Source organism: Capra hircus, chromosome 9 (genome assembly GCF_001704415.2).
Source record: "Capra hircus breed San Clemente chromosome 9, ASM170441v1, whole genome shotgun sequence".
Taxonomy (NCBI): domain Eukaryota; kingdom Metazoa; phylum Chordata; class Mammalia; order Artiodactyla; family Bovidae; genus Capra; species Capra hircus.
The window spans coordinates 83,861,041-83,879,584 of NC_030816.1; the positions used below are offsets into that span (position 1 = coordinate 83,861,041).

The 18,544-nt window shown below is 45.6% G+C and overlaps 1 protein-coding gene across 2 annotated transcripts in view; it reads left to right on the plus strand.

The window, feature by feature from the left end:
* Window positions 1-18,079, plus strand: part of SLC22A3 (solute carrier family 22 member 3) — a 99,747-nt gene extending 81,668 nt beyond the window's left edge. The window contains exons 8-12 of one of the 2 annotated variants that reach the window (XM_018053438.1): window positions 7,363-7,471; window positions 8,275-8,387; window positions 12,134-12,233; window positions 14,448-14,553; window positions 16,507-16,574. In XM_018053438.1, the coding sequence (XP_017908927.1) occupies window positions 7,363-7,471; window positions 8,275-8,387; window positions 12,134-12,233; window positions 14,448-14,529 (404 nt within the window). In that variant the 3' untranslated portion in view covers window positions 14,530-14,553; window positions 16,507-16,574. Of the gene's footprint in view, window positions 1-7,362; window positions 7,472-8,274; window positions 8,388-12,133; window positions 12,234-14,447; window positions 14,554-16,506 lie in introns of both variants that reach the window. The other variant, XM_018053439.1, reaches the window with a different exon arrangement.

Here is an 18,544-nt window from a genome sequence, read left to right on the forward strand (position 1 = left end):
AGGAATCAAATATTAATTACATATTCATTGCATATGAAATCAGGAAAGTAAAGGAAAAAAAATGACTTAAGCGTGGCCCATCTTTTCATGATAGAACTCTCCCCCAGAAGATTTTCTCTGGCTCCAGACAGATTGGGATGGTTTTAATGTGTGTTGCCTCTAGCACGATCCCAGAAAGCATTGAAGATCAAACGTCCAAACCCATATTGAAGTAACTAAGTGGGTGTGAACCAAGCTGTCTTACAGAGAACACGTTCATATATTGGAAAACAGAAGACAAAGAATAGACTTTTCTGTTTGATCTGGTCGGTTTTATTTTGTAGACCGAGTTTCCCAAGTCTTAGAGTTGTTCTTAGCAGCAATGGAAACGACTTGCTCCTATTCTGGACGCATTTTATTTGTGTGTTCTGCAGATACGGCTGCTTTCATAGGCTCACGCTCGTCGTAACTGACTGCCAAGAGTAAGTTCAAATTCGTAGTGCTGTGTGTGAATACCAAATGTTAGCAGGGGTTGCTTGCCTGAGCTGAGAGTCCTCACTTCCACTTAAGGGAACTTTTGGACTTGGTTCCTTGGGCTGTTGAATTAACATTAGAAAGACTTTTCCTCTCAGCCATTCTTGACGTCATCACCAGGATGACTGCCCCTGAGAAGAATACTGAGTAGCCTTTTAGGGGAATCAGCTCTAAAATTATCTCAGAGAAAACTGTTTAACCAGCGTTCCCCCCACGAAGCCTGACTGGAGAATGAAATTCTGGAAAACAATTTCAAAACAATCGTTCAGGCTGTATCCTCATCTAAGACCCCCTATCTCTGACCCAAATTTTTGAATTCTAATTAAAGCCTGAAAAATAAAAGAGCTTTTTATTTTTTTAAAAAATTATTTTCTATGGGGTATAGCCAATTAATAATGTTGTGATCGTTTCAGGTGAACAGCAAAGGGACTCAGCCATACATATACAAGTATCCTTTCTCCCCCAGACCTCCCTCCCATCCAGGCTGCCACGTGACACCGAGCAGAGTTCCATGTGCTGTACGATAGGTCTTTGCTGGTTATCCGTTTTAAATGTAGCAGTGTGAACATGGCCTTCCCAAAGCCCCTAACTACTCCTTCCCCTTGGCAACCGTAAGTTCGTTTTCTAAGTCTTTGAGCCTCTTTCTGTTTTGTAAATTCATCTGTACTATTTCTCGTTAGAGCCCACATCTAAGGAATGTCATACGATATTTCTCCTCCTTCTTTCTGTCTTACTTCGCTCAGTATACACTCTCTAAGTCCATCCATGTTGTTACAGATGGCATTTTTCATTCTTTTTAATGGCTGAGTAATATTCCACGTGTGTGTGCGTGTGTGTGTGTGTGTGTGTGTGTGTGTGTGTATACACCACATCTTCTTTATCCAATCCCCTGTCAATGGACATGAAGGTTGCTTTCATGTCTTAGCTATTATAAACTGCTGCGATGAACACTGGGGTATATGTGTCTATTCGGGCCGTGGTTTTCTCCGAATGTATGCCCAAGAGTGGGATTGTAGGGTCATATGGTAATTCTAGTTTTAGCTTTTTTAGGAGTCTCCAAACTGTTCTGCGTAGTGGCTGTACCAATTTATATTCCCATCAACAGTGCAGGAGCGTTCCCTTCTCTCCACACCCTCTCCAACTTTTGTTGTTTGTGGATTTTTTTTTTTTTTTTTGATGATAGCCATTCTGACCAGTGTGAGATGACATCTCATTGAACTTTTGATTTGCGTTTCTCTAATAACTAGTGATGTTGAATATCTTTTCATGTGCCTATTGGCCATCTGTATTTCCTCTTTGGAGAAATGTCTATTCAGGTCTTCTGCCCATTTTTTGAGTGGATTGTTTGTTTTGATGCTACTAGGCATCATAAGCTGTTTGTAAATTTTGGAGACTAATTTCTTATCAGTCACATCATTTGCAAATATTTTCTCCCACCTGTGGGCTGTCTTTTCATTTTGTTTATTGTTTCCTTTGCTCTGCAAAAGCTTTTGAGCTTAAGTAGGACCCATTTGTTTATTTTTGCTTTTATTTCCATTATTCTGGGAGCTGGATTGAAAAAGATGTTGTTGTGATTTATATCAGAGAGTGTTCTGCCTGCGTTTAAAAGAGCTTTTTAAGACCCATACTCATCTGCCATTTTTAATTTGAATTTATTCAAGATGGCTATAAACCCGGCTGTTTGGGTAAATCTTTTTGAAATGAAAAAGCTGTCTTGGACTTTTCTCTTTAAGTAAAAAGTATCAATGAGTCTGTTGCAGATGGGGCATTCAGGGGAGAGATAAAGTTGTGTTTGTTTAAAACCCTACATCCTTTCTTCAAAAACTGAGGAATTATTCTCAATAATATCTAGCAGTTTGACCAAATCCCCTTCAGAGGGACCCTCTTTCTCTGTGTCCTCGGGAGTTCATGGAGGTAGTTTCAGCTTCAGTCCTCAATCTTAAATTGTCTTGTTTCTTGCCACTGCTATCAAAAGATATCTATTGTCACTCCAGGGGGAACTTAGACTATTACTGGTTTGGTCAGAAGTTTTTATGTGCACTCTTAATATTCACACATCCCTTACACCTCCTATAAATTGTTTGCATTTTACCCTTTTGTTGAAACAGTGTGACGCTTCTCGAACTTCTCTTTTGTCACACGTTTCAACAGAATCTCTGTCCAGTGCAGTTAGATACTGGCCTTTACTGCTTAGAAAGAGTTGAGATTCTTAAGAAAACCTGAAAGCATTTTCTTAACCTTTTACTGAATTGACTAGCTGTTGACCTGTCTTCACTGAGCTAACCACATACATCTCTCATGCTGAGTGTGTGTGTGTGTTTTAATTTGGTTTCTTGGTTTTTGTTTTTTTTCCCCGTGAATGATCAGTTATAAGATTAAATTGTCATTGAAGTTGTCAGTGGGACTCACTCGTAGAGCAATCGTGATTCAGTAGAAAAAGCTGTAGCTTAAGAACCTAATGTGGGTAATCAAGTTATTTCCATGGGAGCTGGAGGCATTCTCCTCTGCAGCCACAGAGCAGCAAGAGGTCGCCCGGTCAGGCTGGGACCCAGGGAATCTGGGCACCAGCTGCCACTTTCCGTTCCCCAGCACCTGACACTGCCCCACCTGCTCACTGGAGGAAGGGGTGGAATGCATTTCCTGGTCCCCTTCCCTGGCCTTAATGGAACAGTAAAGCTAAATACAACATGTGTTTACAACGGTGCCAGAGCAGATGGCGGCCCAGCACATCAGTGCATCTCCGCTGCTGCTCCCTCCTGACGCGACAGTAGCGTGGGCGCTGTGGGTGTCCTCAGCTAGAGCAACGTCCAGGACACCAGGACGTCCCGGCCAGCTAGCAACCAGCATGTGACAAGGTGGAGCCTCCCAGTCATGACCTGCACTCTGGAGCCCTCTTTTTCTCTCTCGCCCTCCTTGGCAGTTGTTTGGTTTAATGAGTTTTAGCTTTCTTTAGTAGTTGGATATTCTCTGAATATCCATTACTTTGCCGACCAAGGTCCGTCTAGTCAAAGCTATGGTTTTTCCAGTAGTCGTGTTTGGATGTAAGAGTTGGACCATAAAGAAGGCTAAGCACCAAAGAATTGATGCTTTTGAACTGTGATGTTAGAGAAGACTCTTGAGCATCCCTTGGACTGCAAGGAGATCCAACCAGTCCATCCTAAAGGAAATCAGTCCTGAATATTCATTGGAAGGACTGATGCTGAAGCTGAAACTCCAATACTTTGGCCACCTGATGCAAAGAGCTGACTCATTGGAAAAGACCCTGATGCTGGGAAAGATTGAAGGCAGGAGGAGAAGGGGACGACAGAGGATGAGATGGTTGGATGGCATCACTGACTCGATGGACATGAGTTTGAGTAAGCTCCGGGAGTTGGTGATGGACAGGGAGGCCTGGCGTGCTGCAGTCCAGGGGGTCACAAAGAGTCGGACATGACTGAGCAACTGAACTGAACTCAACTGATTCTCTGAAGAGAACACACATAAATCTACAGAGCTCCAGCGTCTTCTCTCATCCTCCTCATTCGTGCCTACTTTTCTACTAAAAAATTATATATTCAGGAAAGTGCAATAATTCTAGAAGGCAGGAGGACCATTTAATGCTGAGTGAGCATAAACAAGTATGAGTATAAATGTTACAGAAAGCTGTGTGGTGGGTCCGGCTGCTCACAGCTCAAAAGCCAATAAACAGCCAGGTTGGCGGAAAGGAAGGTGAAGTCGCTCAGTCGTGTCCGACTCTTTGCGACTCCGTGGACTGTAACCTACTAGGCTTCTCCATCCATGGGATTCTCCAGGCAAGAATACTGGAGTGGATTGCCATTTCCTTCTCCAGGGGATCTTCCCGACCCAGGGATTGAACCCAGGTCTCCCGCAATGGAGGCAGACGCTTTAACCTCTGAGCCACCAGGGAAGCGGAAACTTTGCTTTATTTCAGGTGCCAGCAACTGGAGGGCAGGGTGGCTGATGTCTGTGCAAAGGCCAACGCCCACCCACCACCACCACCACCACGACCAGCTGCGGGGTGAGAGCTTTACTAGACAGAGTGTGCGAGGAGGGCTACATGCAGAAATGGCACGGTCAGCTGTGACATGACAGTCATCTTCAAATTGGTCATCGGTGGTCTGACCAGCACCATCTTGGTTGCTTTCGGCACAGTTAATCTTCATTTCCAGGGTCCATTTGTCCCCAGTTCTCTGAGGCCCGTTCGACTATGGCAGCTCCTGTCCTGGGTGCAGTCTGATCATCAGGGAGTTAACTTCTCCGCCTGGTGTTCTAGTATCTGTAAGACAGCTCACAGGATATGGCTCAGAATAGTATCTATAGCCCATGAGAAAGAAGTAAAGGTCCTTGACTGTGCTTAACGACGACATTATTATTATTTAATCTCCTTAAACTGGTTTCCTTTGCTTTCCACAATTCTCACTTCTCTGATTAAACTTATTCTTTGACCAAAGTTTTCCACAGGCAAAAGGCAGGCAGAAGCCATGGTTCGTGGTCAGGGCAAGGACCATGGGGTCCTGCTCCATTTCATAAAGGGGGAAGGTTTCCTTTTCAAAGATGAAAGTCAGGCGCATGCTGAACACCCTTGACTTTGGAGAGCAGGCAAGCTCCTGTTCATGTGGTCATATGCGCTCAAGCCACATCTACTAAGAAAGGGTGGCATCAAATCAAAACTACAACAAGGCGCCAACGCACACCAGTCAGAAAGGTCATCGTTAGAAAGTCTACAGACAGCAAGTTCTGGAAAGGCTGTGGAGAAAAGGGAACCCTCCTACACTATTGTGGGAATGTACCTGGTATAACCACAAAAAAGAGGACAGTATGGTGGTTCTTCAAAAAGCTAAAAATAGAGTTGCCATATGACCCAGCAATCCTACTCCTGAGCGGATGTCTGAACAAAACTATAATTCAAAACATACATGCCCCTCTGTGTTCATAGCAGCACTATTCACAACAGCCAAGACATGGAAACAGCTTAAATGTCCAGCAGCAGATGAACGAATAAAGAAGATGTACGTATATACATTGTTGTACATATATACAACGGAATGCGATTCAGCCGTAGAAAAGAATGAAATAGTGCCATTTGTAGCAACGTGGGTGGACCTAGAGATGACCATTCTAAGCAAAGTAAGTCCGACAGAAGGAGAAATATCATATGACATTACTCACACGAGAAATCTAAAATATGACACAAATGAGCTTATCTATGAAACAAGAACAGACTCACAGGCACAGAGAACAGGCTTGTGGTTACCAAGGGAGGGGGGCACAGGAGAGGGATGGAGAGAGAGCTTGGGGTTAGCAGATGCCAACGATGATATAGAGAATGACTAAACGACAAAGCATAGCCCAGGGAACTAGATTCAATATCTTGTGATAAGTCATAATGGAAAAGAATATGAAAAAGAATGTATGTGCATCACTGAATCACTCTGCTCTCCATCAGAAACTAACACAACATTGTATACAACTATAGAAGGAAACACTGGGCTGAAAGAAGCACAAGCTGGAGTCAAGACTGCCGGGAGAAATATCAATAACCTCAGATATGCAGATGACACCACCCTTATGGCAGAAAGTGAAGAGGAACTAAAAAGCCTCTTGATGAAAATGAAAGAGGAGAGTGAAAAAGTTGGCTTAAAGCTCAACATTCAGAAAACTAAGATCAAGGCATCTGGTCCCATCACTTCATGGCAAATAAATGGGGAACTGTGGAAACAGCGTCAGACTTAATTTTGGGGGCTCCAAAATCACTACACATGGTGACTGCAGCCATGAAATTAAATGTCACTTACTCCTTGGAAGGAAAGTTATGACCAACCTAGGTAGCATATTGAAAAGCAGAGACATTACTTTGCCAATAAAGGTCCGTCTAGTCAGACTATGGTTTTTCCAGTAGTCATGTATGGATGTGAGTGTTGGACTGTGAAGAAAGCTGAGCATTGAAGAATTGATGCTTTTGAACTGTGGTGTTGGAGAAGACTCCTGAGAGTCCCTTGGACTGCAAGGAGATGCAACCAGTCCATCCTAAAGGAAATCAATCCTGGGTGTTCATTGGAAGGACTGATGCTGAAGCTGAAACTCCAATACTCTGGCCACATCATGCGAAGAGTTGACTCATTGGAAAAGACTTTGATGCTGGGAGGGATTGGGGGCAGGAGGAGAAGGGGATGACAGAGGATGAGATGGCTGGATGGCATCACCGACTCGATGGACATGAGCTTGAGTGAACTCTGGGAGTTGGGCAGGGAGGCCTGGCGTGCTGTGATTCATGGGGTCGCAAAGAGTCGGACATGACTGAGCGACTGAACTGAACTGATAGAAAGAAAGAAAGAAAGTGAAGTCGCTCAGTCATGTCTGATTCTTTGCAACCCCATGGACTGTAGCCTACCAGCGTCCTTAAAAAGGATGTCATCAACTGCCCAACTCTTAACAAATTTAAAGTACTGACTTTTTAGGGCAGACATGGTACTCTTTCTTCTCTTAATGCCCCAAAGAAAGAAAACATTTAATACCAAACATCTGGCATTTCCCACTCATTACCATGGAGGAAGAAGGAAAGGGCCCAGGAGATGTGGGCTCCATCCCTGAGTTGGGAAGATCCCCTGGAGGAAGACATGGCAACCCCACTCCAATATTCTTGCCTGGAGAATCCCACTGACAGAGGAGCCTGCTGGGCTATAGTCCATGGGGTCACAAAGAGTCGGACATGACTAAGCACACGCACACCTCATTTGCACTTAATTAGGCTGGGAGAACACTAAGCAAATGCCTTTTGTTGTTTTGTACAATTATACTGAAAGTAAAGTCGACCCCTAACTCTTCCTCCCAAACTTTGTGTGTTTGCAGGAATACCCTGGTTGAGGACCACTGTTGCTACTCTGGGAAGACTAGGCATAACCATGGCCTTTGAAATTGTCTATTTGGTAAATTCAGAATTGTACCCAACAACATTACGGTAATTCCAACATCCGTACCATGGTTTCTCCTAAGTAATTCTGCAGCTGCATGTTTTAAGTTGACCTCCTGCAATTCAGGAGACACGGGTTCGATCCCTGGGTCGGGAAGATCCCCTGGAGAAGGAAACAGCAACCCACTCCAGTGTTCCTGCCTGGAGAATCCCATGGACAGAGGAGCCTGGCGGGCTACAGTTCATGGGGTTGCAAAGAGTCAGACACGACTGAAGCAACCGAGCACACACTCACACACGCATTAGACTTGAAATCAGAAAATCTGGTGAGTGTGCCTGCGGTATGAGTTAGATTTCACATCATCATCTCCACTCTGTGTAAAGGCTCCAGCCTCTGCTCTGACCACACTCCACAGACAGTTCCCGAAGGACGAAATCAACCAATGTGCACAGCAAGTACAAACTGGCCTCCTTTCTGGGGGGGAATATTCATGAGCACACCTAACTGTCAGTCTAGGCGCCACGAGGGCACATGAGTGCCGCAGAGTGGCCTGGGCAGTAAGCCGCTAATGGATGATTAATTTCCACCAGTACCGTAGACTCCACCCCCTGGCTCCAATACCTCGCTGTGACTCTGGGTCACAGAGTGACAGGTCTGAACTGGAGCAGCTTGGAAATGAATTGCGTAGGAAATGATTTGCATAGAGTATGAGGGAGGAGACGTTTCCAATGTCAAACACTAGAGAAATGGGAAATATTGTTACCATTCCTGTTACTTAGAAATCTGAAAATATTATTCATCCTGAAGTTATTTAAATATTTTTATTTCCAACAACTTTTTTATTCTGCAGAAACTTTGGGGTTTCACTGTGTTCCGGTTTATGTGATTTTGGGGGGATTATAGCCCCGTTTCTGCTCTTCCGGCTAGCTGCCATTTGGCTGGAACTACCTCTTATCATCTTTGGTAAATATTCGCTGCATGCACTGTTCTTAAATGCTTTCATTTGCATTCTTTGTATTAATAGAACCTACAAGGATGACCAGGTTCGATATTCATGATATTCATTTGCTCTTCCCATAGCTCTTACAGGTTTTGAGGAACCACAGTGAAATGCGGGCCCTAAATCATTTAAATTTGTTTTACGTTATAGAGTTGCAATAAAAAGTGTTCAACTTAAGAACTTTCCCAGGTCTCATACCCCCCTCCCCTCTCCTTATCAGCAAGAGAGGATGCTGGCTGGCTCCTTGCTCACCTCCTTTCCTCCACCTCCACTTGCTTGCTCCTGGTAAAGAAGGCTGGTCACTCACTGCTCAGCAGTTTTAAACTCCAATGAAAATATTGCATCCATGAGGAAATAAACCCAGGAATGCAGTAGTCCTTCAGCTGGGCTGAGACCACAGAGTCAGCATCTCACCAGTGATTCAGTAAATGGTCATTTCAGACTATTTCATGAGATCTGATAAACAAGCGCAGCATTGATTCTGGGCCAGCATGAAAAAGCAAAGAGAAGGCATTGTTCAGCCAAGACAGAGCCGTCTAAGAGCCCAGTCCTTCAAGATGGGGGACTGGCCGCGAGGCGGGCTGGCTGAGCTGGGCGCTGGTACTGTGGGGCAGGCCCTTGCTTTGCAGAGGGAGCTGCCTTTCCAAACCGCCACTCACAAGAGCGGGTGATAAAGAAGGGTGCCTTTGGACTTCCCTTGGAGTAGGAAGTGGCAACCCACTCCAGGACTCTTGCCTGGAAAATTCCATGAACAGGGGAGCCTGGCAGGATCGCAGAGTCGGACACCACTGAGCAACTTTCCCTTTTGGCCTTCCTTGGTGGTCCAGTGGCTAAGACTGTTCTCCCAATTCAGGGGGTCAATCCCTGGTCAGGGAACTAGACCCCACATGCCACAACTAAGACCCTTGGCATGGCCAGTAAATAAATAAACAAATATGAAAAGAAAGAAGGGTGCATGAGAGCACATCACAGGATCGCTAACCCATCCCATGGGGTCAAGAGGAGAGAGAGGCAGGGAGCAATGAGGCCTCTGTTGAGATGGGAAGGTGAGGAGAGGTTATTCACGTGAGAGGTGCAGGCTGGTGCTCCAGGCAATGGAAAGACCTACAGTAAGAGGAAGTTGGGGCCTCCCAGGTGACTCAGATGGTGAAGAACTGGCCTGCAATGCAGGAGACCTAGGTTCAATCCCTGAGTTGGGAAGATCCCCCAGAGGAGGAAATGGCGACCTTTTCCACAGAGTGCCCTGTGTGAGGCAAGGCCTGAAGAGAGACAAGGCTGGGGAGACCAGCTGGGGCCCGACCACCAGACGTGCAAAGGGTCTGCTCTGTATCCAAACAGCAGTGGGAAGCCATGTGGAGTTTTAAGCTGGGGTTGGCAGGGTCAGGTCTGCCTTTTAGAAACTTCACTCTGATGGCAGATATGCTAAGGACTTAGAGGGGACGGAGCTAGTAGGGAGACAATTAAAAGAATGTTGCTGTAATCAGGTCAGGACTGGGTCTGAGGTGATGGCACGAAGGTGTTGAGGAGTGGATTGGTCTGAAGAAACACACTGGAGGTTGAACTGGCCAAGAGGGGCTGACTGACTGGGTGAGGGACCAGAGCAAGCAGGGAGAGGGGCCGCGACGCTGCTGACTGGGGGAGCCATAGGAGGGTTTAGCACATTAGAGAAGCCTGTCTGTGGGAGGACGTGCAGGGATTCTATCTGGGCTGCTTGTAGGATGAGGTGCTTCTAAGAAATCCAGGCTGAGATGGTGAGGAGGCAGTAGGTTTGACAAGCTGAGTCAGGAGTAAAGTGGCCTCAAGAGGAAGGTTTGGAAGCCGCTTGGATGAAGATAGCCCCTGAAACCATGGGAGTGACTGAGCCCCCCACACACAGCAAACACGGCAGAGAGGAAAGAACGGGCCCAAGACAGAGCCCCGAGGAGCCACAAGTGTCCAGCGTCAGCAGAGTGAGAGGTGCCAGGCAGGGGACGCGAGGGAAGCAGTGGGGAGACCAGGAGCTCGAGGGGCGGGGATGTCAGGGGGGTGGCAGGTGAGGCCACCAGCTGCCAGAGCTGCTGTGAGGCTGGGCAGCAGGGGCCAGAAGCAGGGCCGCTGGGCCTGGTGGTGGCAGTCCCTGGTCATCTGGCGGGAACCAGGCCAGCGAAACACTGAGGAGAAGAGCCCAGACTCGAGCAGATGGGAGTGGGACGTGACTCTGGCCCACCAAGGTCAGCTGGCAAGTTTTCAAGAATCTTGGAGCCACCTCGGTGGCTCAGATAGTAAAGAATCTGCCTGCAATGCAGGAGACCCAGGTTCAGTCCCTGAGTCAGAGAGATCCCATGGAGAAGGAAATAGCAACCCACTCCAGTGTTCTTGCCTGGAGAATCCCATGGATGGAAGAGCTTGGCAGGCTACAGTCCATGGGGTCACCAAAGTGACTGAATGTGATTGAATGACTGAATGTGACTGAATGACTAACAGTTATCATTAAAAATTGAATATACGAGATGAGACACAGAGGTAATAAATACATCTGCTCAGTTCCTGATTCATTGAGCTCTGCTGTGTCTGACCTTGAGGCTGGTGTGTCCACTGGAGTCCATGTGGAGATACTGCTGCCCATCTCCCCAGAGCCTCACCCGCAAGGCTGCGTTGCCGGTATGAATGACGCACATCCACAAGGGGCGTATTTACACCATAGAAATAAGGCAAACGCTGAAAATCAGGACTTTGTTTTCTGGAGAACCAGTTGTTAGGTATTTACCGGCACAGCACTAGAATATGAAGATATGTCCCTGATAGCTCAGTTGGTAAAGAATCTGCCTGCAATGCAGGAGACCCCAGTTCGATTCCCGGGTTGGGAAGAACCGCTGGAGAAGGGATGGGCTCCCCACTCCAGTATCCTTGGGCTTTCCTTGTGGCTCAGCTGGTAAAGAATCCGCCTGCAATGTGGGAGACCTGGGTTCGATCCCTGGGTTGGAACGATCCCCTGGAGAAGAGAAAGGCTACCCACTCAGTATTCTGGCCTGGCTGGATAGTCCATGGGGTCGCAAAGAATTGGACACGACTGAGCGACTTTCACAGAAAGCAAGAAAGGATGGTGTTTCAAGGATTTTGGTTCTAAGACAGAGAGGAGGATGGTGGTTAGAGGATCCAGTGAGGTTGCAAGAAGGCTCTGTAGAGAGGAGAGATTTGAGTACCTTTCAAGGCGTCACCAGTAGGGTAAAGCTGCTGGAGAGAGAGAATGAACCCCTACAGCGAGGAGCCCAAAAGACTCCAAGAGCTGCTCTTGGGCAGACGTGGGGACCAGCCTTGCCGGGTCACGTTATGGGAGGAGGGCAGGGACGGGGGCAGCCAAAGGATGCTGAGGGACTCCTCTGGAGTGGCCTCTGTTTCCCGCCTGAAGTAGGAGGCGGGCGCTTCTCAGAGTGTTCAGCACTTAGTAGGTCCTGGGTAAATAACTGTGAGATGAGTGAGTATATGGATGGACGCCAAGAGCGCAGGGTCAGTGGGGGTGTCAAGGGTCTGAGGACGCTGAGGAAATGTGAGATTGTGACAGAGGATCGCTGGGGGGCCAGGCAGGGTGACCTCTCTGGAGCACTGCTGCGGGGGGTGGGGGGGGCGGGGGGAGCTAGGGTGGTGAGCACAGCGGCTTCCAGAGGGTGCAGGGGGCGATGCGGGCGGCTGTGCCATCTGGGGACCGTAACGCTGTTTCCCTGTCCCACAGGTACCCTGGCATCCGTCTGCGGTGCTCTTGTGATGCTCCTGCCTGAAACCAAGGGCATCGCCTTGCCAGAAACAGTGGATGACGTAGAAAAGCTCAGCAGGTATGATACGAAATTCAGCACACCCTAACTGAAAGCGGCATTTCAAGCCCACTGGGAGAGGACAGGGCTGAGAACACTGACTGTGGGGGAGGGGATACAATATTAAATCCCTGTCTTGCATCTTAAGCAAAAAATTCAAAGCAGATTTAAAAGGTTAACATGAAACAAATCTGGAAATGAACATGTTTTATTTTTTAAATGTGGTTATGAAGAGAGAAGTATTTCCAAATAAGGTGTGAAAACTCGGAATCTAAAGGAAAAGGACTGATGACTGGACGAAACAGAAATAATTTAAATGTGCATCTGTGGGTGGCCAATGGTGACAACGATAATACATCCATAAAATGGACTGCTACACAGATACTTAAATAGCAGAAATACAGATATATGAAAGACATGGAGGATATATATTTCAAGATTATAGACATTTCAAGGCGGATTACAAAGTGAAAAGTCGCTGAACAATGTGTTATAGTATTTATTAAAAAATAAAACCAAGAGTTATCCCTCTCTATAGCTAGCTAGATGGGAAAATAAATGATAGTCAGGTGACGATAGATAGATAGATGATAGCAGAAAGAAAATAGGAGAAGGAGAAAGAGATTGAGTTTAGGGGGGACGGTGTCTAAATAGTGTGCAGAGAAAGTTAATATCCAACCAATGTTTAAACATAAAATGTATTTAATATTTAAAAAAAATCACATTACATACATTCTAATTTTCTCTGAAATTTTTCATAATAAAAATAAGAGAGATTATGAAAAATGGAAATGTATAGGGAAAGACCTAAAATGATCCAATATACCCTCTGGGGTAGAAATGTGTTGGGAAAAGGGGTGCAGAAGAGAGAACACTTATTTTATACCCCATAGACTTCTGCATCATTCAGTTTTCAAAATTATGACAACATGGTCTTGTATCATTTGTGAATTTTATTTTATTTGAAAAAAAATTTTTTTTTTTGGCATGTGGGATCTTAGTTCCTTGACCAGGGATTGAACCCACGCCCCTAGCATTGGAAGCTCGGAGTCCTAACCACTGGGCCACCAGGGAAGTCCTTATTTGTGAACTTAAACAAATAATTTAACAGCTAATTTGGAAAATAAAAGATCAGTCTTCTTCTAAACAATAAGCTGGGAATTAAGGATATAGATCCCTAAATTGTATCAGATATATTTATGAGAAGATGGGGATGTTCGTAACCTCATGGCAGTTCTCTTCGTCACTTGGCAGACTGGGTAGAGATTAGAAACTGGCAACTTTTAGGATCCTGTGTAAGTGATCAATGGTTTTACATATGCCATTTCATATTCAAAGTGGTGGTGTGCAATAGAAGTGCTTGTCCTCACTTTTTTATGCTCAGAAAGACTTGACAAGATCTATGTGCTAGCACTGGGGTCGGCATTGCCTAGTGAACAGGCGTGACTGTTGTTTGCTGCTTATCTCTGCTGTGCGGGGTCTTCGCTGCTGCGTGGGCCCTTCTCTAGCTGTGGCGCGTGGGGGCTGCTGTCTAGCTGCGGTGTGCTGGCTTCCCCTTGCGGGGGCTTCTCTTGTTGCAGAGCACAGTCTGTAGGACTCAGGCATCAGTAGTTACGGTGCGTGGATGGGCTCGGATGCTCTGAGGCACATGGGATCTTTCCAGACCAGGGCTCAAACCCATGTCTTTTGCCCTGGCAAGTGGATTCTTTACCACTGAGCCACCAGGGAAGCCCTGGGGTCGTTTCATTATCTTAGGCTCTATCCTCCTTGATTATGAGTAGCTTCATAACAAGAATCTCCCAGTAGGCTTGGAGATTTCTCTCTTCATATCCTCTTTAATGAGGTACCATCACCCTCTCAGGAGAAGACAATGGCAACCCACTCCAGTACTCTTGCCTGGAGAATCCCATGGACAGAGGAGCCTGGTGGGCTGCAGTCCATGGGGTCTCAAAGAGTCGGACACAACTGAGCGACTTCACTTTCATGCATTGGAGAAGGAAATGGCAACCCACTCCAGTGTTCTTGCCTGGAGAATCCCAGGGACGGGGGAGCCTGGTAGGCTGCCATCTATGGGGTCACACAGAGTCAGACACAACTGATGTGACTTAGCAGCAGCAGCAGCATCGCCCTCTCTGGAGATAGGCAACCATTGCTACGTGTCTTACAAGTATTTCAACCAGACTTTAAAACATATACATTGATTTCTTTGTCCTATTTCCTGATGCTATTCTGAAGAATCACATTGACGAATCATCTCAGAACTTTCCTAAGAAAACTTGAGCAGTGTACTGAAATCAACACACCAGCTGACTTCTAAGAGGACCAGCCAATCAGAGGACAGGTAGACATTTGTCCCATGAAGTAACTCAATCAGATGCTTATGCTTGTTTGTAAGTAAACTGATAGCTAATGGCTTAGCCTCAACCAAAGCTCTACCTAGGTTTTACCCTAAAATAATGCTACTTGGGGCTTCTGTGGTGACTCAGATGGTAAAGAATCTGCCTGCAATGCGGGAGACCCAGATTCGATCCCTAGGTCAGGAAGATCCCCTGGAGAAGGGAATGGCTACCCACTCCAGTATTCTTGCCTGGAGAATTCTATGGACAAGAGGAGGCTGGTGGGCTGCAGTCCATGGGGTCGCAAAGAGTCAGACGTGCCTGAGCGACTAACAGTGCTACTAATGCAACTTGAAGGTTGAGGTGAGGTGGGAGATTTTCTTTAAGATCCTGCCAGTTTATAAACCAAAATTAAGAAATGTATAAACGGTATTATTAATAAAACTGGCCTTTTGAGAATTACACCATGGGGAGGTCTTGCTTTATCCAGAAAGGATAAGCGTTCTGCTGGCTGTGGCATCACAGACAATTATCTGGTCTGTGTCAGGGTACTGGGGCCAGATCAGTGTGGCGGTTATCTAGTCCTCTCCCTCCAACTGCAGCCATGCTAGAAGCCGGAAGGAGAGGAGAATGTTGAAGGTTAGATGAAGCGGGTGAACTTCTCAGGCCCTAAAGGGTCTCTTCAGGGCTGGGCCACCCAGGAGGGCGTCCCAGCCAGGATCACAGGGTTGAATGTAAGGAGGAGTTCAGCGCTGACTGTTGGACGCACAAGCCTGTGATGTGCCGTTGGAGTTTTAAGATGTCCGCGTCTCAGTGCTACGGAGTCCTTTTCTGCACACCCGCCATCCTCGTGGTGGAGGCCCTCTGTGCCAACACTCCAACCAGAGGGACTGCCTTCTTCCTTTTGACTTGACTCCACTTACTGCCACTCATTTCCACAGTGAGAGTGGCATACCCGTTCTTGATCCCCAAACCAGTCAGAGATCAGATTTTCAAACTCATCAGGAATAGCGTTGAGGGAGAGGGGGGTCATTTGAGGTGGCACTAGTGATCAAGAACCCTCCTGCCAGTGCAGGAGACATAAAGAGACTCAAGTTTGATCCCTGGGTTGGGAAGATCCCCTGAAGTAGGAAACAACAACCCACTCCAGTATTCTTGCCTGGGAAATCCATGGACAGAAGAGTCTGGTGGGCTACAGTCAATGGGGCTGCAAAGAGTTGGACATGACTGAACGTGCGAGCGCACGCACACACACACACACATACACACACACACACTTCTGTCAATTCAATCATGTTAAAAATAGAATTAAATAATTTGAAGAGGTGGAGCTTTGGAGATGAGAAGGCCATCTGGATGGTGTGCAGGGAAAATTAATATTCAACCGATATATAAACAGGAAGAATTAGCCCAACAAAAATTCAACTTACATGAATTTCTAATTTTTTACTGTGTTTGTGTTTCATAATAAAAATTGGGTAAGTTGATTACGCCTAGTCCCTACCCTTGAAAAAACACCTAATCCAAGTCTGATCTACAGTTCTATAAGTTAAGCACACTGATTGCATTATGTAGTTACTTGTGGGGGGAAAAAGAAAACTACTTAGCCCCAGTTACTGAAACTTGTTATCATTTTCCCCTCTAAAACAGCACTTCATCATTTTTTAATTTCTCCTTTCTTTTGTTCACTTCAGCAGCTCATTTCCAAACCATCTGTTACAGGGTAGAAAGTCATAAAGAATTTATATATGCTAATTAACTCCTGCCTAGGGTCTGAGAGCAGGTAAAAAATGAGGTTGGAAATAGTTCATTGTTCCTTTCAAGGCAGGTTTTTATGAGCAGTTATGCTTGAGTGTATTCGATCAAAACCAACTATGATATTGAATAGTAATAAAGACTTCCTCATCACTAGTTGTATAATCTTTCATTGAGTTCTCTTTTCTCCTTTGTTTTGTTAGTCCACATTCCTGTAGGTGTGGCAGGAAAAAGAAACCCCAGGTTTCAAGCTCTCACCTTTGAGGCTCCTGCCAAAGATGCAAGAAAGAAGCTATTCAGGCTGGTCCCCGCCAAGGAACTGATGTGCCTTGCAGAGACGTGTGTATCCATCTCAGCGCTGCAGCTTCAAGTGTTTTTAATACTTTATAAAGACAGTCAAACTATCCAGAGTATTTTTATATAATGTTGGATGAATCAGGACGTATTGTGCTATCAAAGCTTCTGGGAACATGTAACATGTGGCTGGGAGAGCCAAGAGCCCATTGCGTGCACAGCTTCTCCTGAGGTCTTTTTCTCACGTTGGGGCAAAGTCTCTGACCCACTGAGTTACAGCGAGACAAGAAAAGCCCCACTTCGTTCTCATGACGGCTCCATCAAGAAGGCAGGGTGTGCAAACCAAGGATCTGGGCAAAGTGTACAGAAATGGGCTCATCAAATCTGATGCAGAAACTGAGGCTCTGAACTAAATGTTCTGAAGATTCCAGGGTGGAGGAAGATTTGGGAAGCCTGTTAAAGAAGCTGAATCAAGGACCTCGGGTCATATGACTCTGAGCCTTTCTCTCTTAGCACCTGGAGCTCCATAAGCTCCTGGAGCATCTGGGTTTGCAGCCACGTTCAGGTCTCGTTCCAGAAGAACAAATCTGTGCAAGCTGAGGATTCGGCTGTATGGTTTATAAAATCAGATTTGGTCCTGAGAGATGAGTCAGGATAATCTTGGTTCTCCTTTAGTAGACACTGAGAGCCACCTATTCAGTTTTTTACTGATGAAACCCATGGACTGTGATTTCATGGGTCTTACGATTTTAATCATAAAGGGATACTTGTCTTATATATAAGTTCGGTTCTATGATGGTGCCCACGGTCAAGAGTGAAAACTATGGGCAGATTTCATTCATCTTGACAATTTTAACCTGTCTTGGGGAGAAGCTTACATTTCAGTGTAAAAGAAAGGTCAGTTCTAGCCATGTTTAGAAGAATTAGCGGAAGTCTTACAGATGATTTTAGAAGTACTAAAAAGCAACTTGATCTTTCTTTTTTGTTTCTGAGACATTCAATATGTGGAGTTTAAACACAAAAAATGCTGTCTTTATGATGTTCTGCTTTATGTGTTATATTTGTTATATTTTCAGATTTAGTATATATCTCATGCAAAAAATTGTTTAATGAGTTATTTTGGGTGGGCCGGTAAAAGTGGAGCCAAAGCGTAATTTTGCCAGTGAGGAAGAAAATTTTTTATATGAACATGTGACCACATGTGCGGTGTATGTGCTGATTATAAAATAAGCTTTTAAGCCTTAAAGCACATCAGCACTGAACGTGAGTGTTCTGTTTCTCAGTGAAATAAACACCATTCTCTAAGGACATGATGCTACCTACATTCACCCTCTGTTCATACACACTGGTGTTTTTGCTTCCTTTCCATCTCTTTGCTACGAGATGACTGTTGTTCCTTGTATTATCACCTTGGAATTGTATTTTGAGTTGACATTTGAATTCCGATAACAATAAAAAGTATGCATAAATTGTCAAGAGCAATCAGTTTTCATCTGTTCTCTTCTTTCTGAACATGCGTCGCTGTAAAACACGCTTCCCGCGTGACAGAGTATACCATGTATCCAGGCAGCCAATCACTGATGGAAATTAGGCGGTCCACCTTCAATACGTGTTCGCGGCTCCTTTCCAGGCTCTTGGCACCATTCCTAGACCCATGTGTGGCCCAAAATAACATTCAGACTCTTCGCTGGTCTGGAGTTATGACATTTCCATTGCCTGGTTTCCAAGTCTCTGCCCAGGGTCTTCTGTGCCAGGCCTGAGCCAAGCTGTCAATAACAGATTTTATTCCCAAGGTAGAATTTGTTCTCATGATTCCCTACGTTGCAGCTTTGAACACATTCATCCCAGTGCCAAAAATAAAGACATTAAAGATATATGTCAAGGCATCCTTCATTGTCAGGGTGAATATACGGGTGACTTACTAGGATTTCTCTATTGATCTTACAG